We start from the raw sequence: 4,254 nt of genomic DNA, 5'->3' as shown, positions 1-4,254 counted from the left end.
GCGATAACACCACCATTGTGATGAAAATAATTTCAGTTATGTTTACAGAAATAATTTTGTTACTGTGTGTGAAGTATTAAAAGAATACCATCATAAGCATCTCAGAAGCACCAGGAAAAACTGATCAGGCTGAATTGGGGCTAAAATTGTAATGGAGTGTAATACGTTACCCTGTGAGCAAAAAGGAAAGTGTGCAGTAAGCGTAAGGTGTGCTGTCAATCTCATGTCCTGCATGAGGCAGAGGTTGTAGGGAGCAAGTAATACCTAATCACGTAGTTAAAATGATCATTGGACATATATACAGGGACATTGCAAGAATAGTGTGTGGTTTGTGGTTTTTCAACCCTATCCTGTGGCGTCTAACACACATGCAGCACATATCCGCCTTTCCCACCAGGGCTGCTGATTCTCCCGTGGCCTCTCAAAGCCGCTGCTGTTCCTGCAACAGCCTGTGCCACTTGCCCCTTTGCTGTGTCACTGCTGTGGACGCTGGCAGGAACAGGAACATCAGTGATGGCAGGTGTTTACTTACAACTAGTAGTTGCTTGGGTGTGTAAGATGCACTTTAGGTTCAGACTTGCTTTGCAAGTGTGTCATTTTACCCGCTGGAAAACACAATATTCTAGGATATGCTTATTCTGGATGCTTGTACTTCAGAGACTGAGTGTAGTGTTTGTCCAAGAGGTAGCACTAGCATTGTTCTGAATCTCAAGGGTAATCCATTAAATAAATCCAAATCCATATGCATTGAATATTGTGTCCATTTGTGCCTTCATTGAATGTTACTAACAGATTTTGAGCAACTGCAATGCTGCTCATGTGCTGTAGCATTACTAACCTATTTCCATGGAGAATGTTGTTTCTTCAGTGTTTGCAGCTTCAGGGGTGAGAAAGAAGGGAAGAAAAGGCAAGTTTTGATCCTAAATGAGTTCCTGAAAAAATGCTGTGCAAAATCCAGGTGCAAATAATGAATAACAGTGGGAAGAAAGGATTTTTGGAAGTAAACCCAAGTTCCTTACTGCTGCAGGGTAGTGGGAAACAGAACAAGAGTATGAGAGAACATTTAAGCTTGTCAGCTCCATCTAAGTATGTTTAAAAACATCTCTTTTGCTGAATTTCAGTGGTGTAAGTACTGTAAGAGCCTTCCCTGCAGTACCTTCTTGCTGCTCCTCGCCACAGCCCCTGCAGAGTTTGCACCACTTCTTCCCCTGTGCTCAGAAGCCAGGAAAAACTTCCTGTATTGAGGATTTGCTCAGAAATTACCTCCTAATGTTTCAGGCTCTAAAGGCTAGACTCCATAGGGAACTCTAGTTTTCACTTCTACCAGGGCATTACCCAGAAGTAGCCTTATTTAGGACTAGAGTGCTGCTATAGTTGTAACCCCTGTCAGTAGGAAAAAAAATCTCTGCATTTATTCCCTTTCACAGGACAATACGCCACAAGAAGCACAGCATGGTAGGGATGAGAATAAACAAGGCACAGGGGACAGATTTAAGTTATTGCTACTTAATGGTTTAATCGTGCAATGTAAGAATATACTTTGTATATGATCAGACTGAGGGTTGTGTAAGACCTACACAGAAAATAATTTAGCATTTAAGCAATGGCATATTTAAATGGAGAAAGCCCCCAAACTCTGGGAGCAGCTGACCTATTCTGAGCAGATTAATTGCAAAGAGAAAGAGTCTTTGCATTTCAGTGCTCACTTACACACTTGGGCAAGTGAGCAGCTTCTAAAAATAATGCCATTCAAATAAAACATAGTGTAGAGCTGGTCAAAACTGTTACGACGACAAACGGTTTTTCTAGCAAAACATGAACATTTTACAATATTTTTGCAATGCTCCATAGACTAGAAAGGGCAGCTTTTAAGTGGCTCCAGGCATCGTACGGCCCTTCCCTACCTTTTCCTTACTCCTCTCCTGAAACACCTCTGCTATTTTAACTCTGTTACAGGGGAGGAGTGCTCAGCTGCGGTCAGATGTGTCAGACGGCGTAATGGGGTTGTTTTGCACACAGCGCCTGACTCAGGGCTGCAGGTATCTTTCGGCAGCATGGCCAGATGCACAGGGAGAGTGCTAAGTAGCTTGTTTAGCAGGGGAAAACACAAGAGGGACAGTTCTCAGCAATCTGTCAACAGTAAACTTGACCCCGTCTCTGTTGTTCCAAAAATAGGCTGGCCACAGAACTTCAAAAGAAATGAAAGATGGTAGTTACAGAAATGACAACTGGCATGTCTTACCTGTGGTACAAAAATTACCGTGCTCTATCCATTCCCAACATGATTAGACTTCATTCATTTTTTTCAACTCTTCCTGCAGTTTTCTCTCAGGCTTCCTTTCCAGAATGGGAGGTGTTGCCTCAAAAAGTTTGTTGGAATTGTGCATCCTTCCGCATCTCTCTCTTAAAACTCACCTTTTCTTGGACATCCACAAAGCACCAAGCAGTAGCCAGGCAGATTGCCCAGTGGTCCCATTTACAGGCTATATTGCTAACAAGCCCCGCCCCCCAAACCCCAAGCATTCCCTAACAGGATGCTGTTCCTCCACGTTTTTTTGTTGCATGTCCTGTAAGTGCACTGTCGTTTTTGGAGGACAGGCTGACCCAAGGCTTGCTGAAGCTGATAGGAAGCTTCCCATCCACTTAAGCAAGCTTCCGAAATGGTCCTTATAATGTCTGACCCTTGCTTGGCCCTCCAGCCACAAGTGCTGAGACTAGCTAAAAAAGGCTAAAAAGCCTAAAAAAAAAAAATTCAGAATTGAGGCAAATGCAAAGCTGGTTTCCTGCACCGCACTTTTCTCAAGAAGCATGTGTTGCATCACCTGGGGGAACCTTGTTCCAGGCCAGTGCCTCCCTGTCTGCATCTTTTTTCCCCAAGGGTCTTGCTGCAGAGAAATGCAATTTACTCTTTTATGTACATAGCCCAGCAGAAAGTTCATGCATCAGCTACCAAAAAAAAAGAAGGTGCTCAGGTACTGATGAGGTGATGCTAGTATCAATTTTATGTTTCAGCAAGTGCAGAGGACGCTGTGACTTGTGATTTTTTTTTTTCCCCTTTGAAGTACTAAAATGGCAGATGATCAGCCTCCCCTTAGGCTTCCAAGTAATTGTAGATTATAGCAGTTCCTTGAATGGAAAGCAGTTACCTTACAGCTTCTTAACTTAATTTTCACCTTGAATAAGCCTTCTTATTTATTATCTCAGAACAGTTTAAAGACTAGGAAGAATAATTTTGCAAGGTGCTACGTGCATTTATATAGTCTCTATATATGCTGTATATACTAAATGAGATCAATTCATTCAAAGCTTAGTGCTCTCTCAAGTTAAAGTGGATATTTTCATGCCTTGAACATAGTTTGATTTCTGTTCTTACTGGCATGTAATTATAATCTCAGCTCTGAGTTTACATGTTTTCTTCTCTCCCCATGCAGAAATTACTTCCTTGAAAGAAGCCATTTTTTTCTTATTCCAGGATGTTACCGGTAGATAACAGGCTTCTAAACTTACAGATCTACAAACTTCTTCAGTGTGTTCACCAGAAAGACAAGAAGCAAATTGAAAAGCTGGTCCAGAATGGATTCCCAAATCTCATTAATTTCACAGAGCCTATGGAAGGATATAGTGCCCTTCATTTGGCCTGCATTAAAAATGACAATGACATGTGCAGCTTCTTGCTGGAACAGGGAGCTCATCCCGATGTCCAGGACAAAATGGGACGTACTCCAGCAATGAAGGCAGCTGAGCTAGGCCATGAGTTGGTTTTGGATTTATTAGTGAAAGCTAAAGCAGACATGACTGCTGTGGATAATGAAGGGAAAGGTAAGTAAAAGGGAACCTTATCAGATCAGAAATACCATAAAATGACCCCTTGCTGTGTATCACCCTTGCCACATATGTTGTGTCCAATCTGTAGAGAGGAACCGTGGTTGAGGGTAATCCTTACAGCTCAACAGAAGCTATTGGCCATAAGAGCTTTGATGAAAGTGAAAATAATTCTCCCTGAACAGTCTAGGCCTTTAAATCGTAGGTCTCTCCAGTAGGTAGCTGAAAGACAACTTGCGATTGAGAATCACGTTCCTCCCATGACCTGTCACATATTAAATTCTGGTTTACTCCCCAAGTTCAAAGGCCCTAAACTGGGGCTGTCTTTTTTGCATGTATATACCCTAAGAGAAGTTAATGGATCTCTATTGAAGGAGTTTATTCAACTGTGAAGCTTACAGCCTAAGTAACCTTTCTAATAATTTAGTATTG

At 42.0% G+C, this 4,254-nt stretch overlaps 1 protein-coding gene across 1 annotated transcript in view; it reads left to right on the top strand.

Moving 5' to 3' along the window:
- The first annotated feature begins 3,473 nt into the window (after window positions 1-3,473).
- The window catches only part of ANKEF1 (ankyrin repeat and EF-hand domain containing 1), a 12,392-nt gene continuing 11,611 nt past the window's right edge, over window positions 3,474-4,254 (top strand). Inside the window, exon 1 of the mRNA XM_009319623.1 lies at window positions 3,474-3,819. Coding sequence (XP_009317898.1) covers window positions 3,474-3,819 — 346 coding nt within the window. The remainder of the gene's footprint in view (window positions 3,820-4,254) is intronic.

The sequence above is a fragment of the Pygoscelis adeliae genome, unplaced genomic scaffold, assembly GCF_000699105.1.
Source record: "Pygoscelis adeliae isolate BGI_AS28 unplaced genomic scaffold, ASM69910v1 Scaffold122, whole genome shotgun sequence".
NCBI classification, from domain to species: Eukaryota; Metazoa; Chordata; class Aves; order Sphenisciformes; family Spheniscidae; genus Pygoscelis; species Pygoscelis adeliae.
Note: the sequence above shows the minus strand (reverse complement) of the source record. Positions and strands in the feature narration are given on the sequence as shown.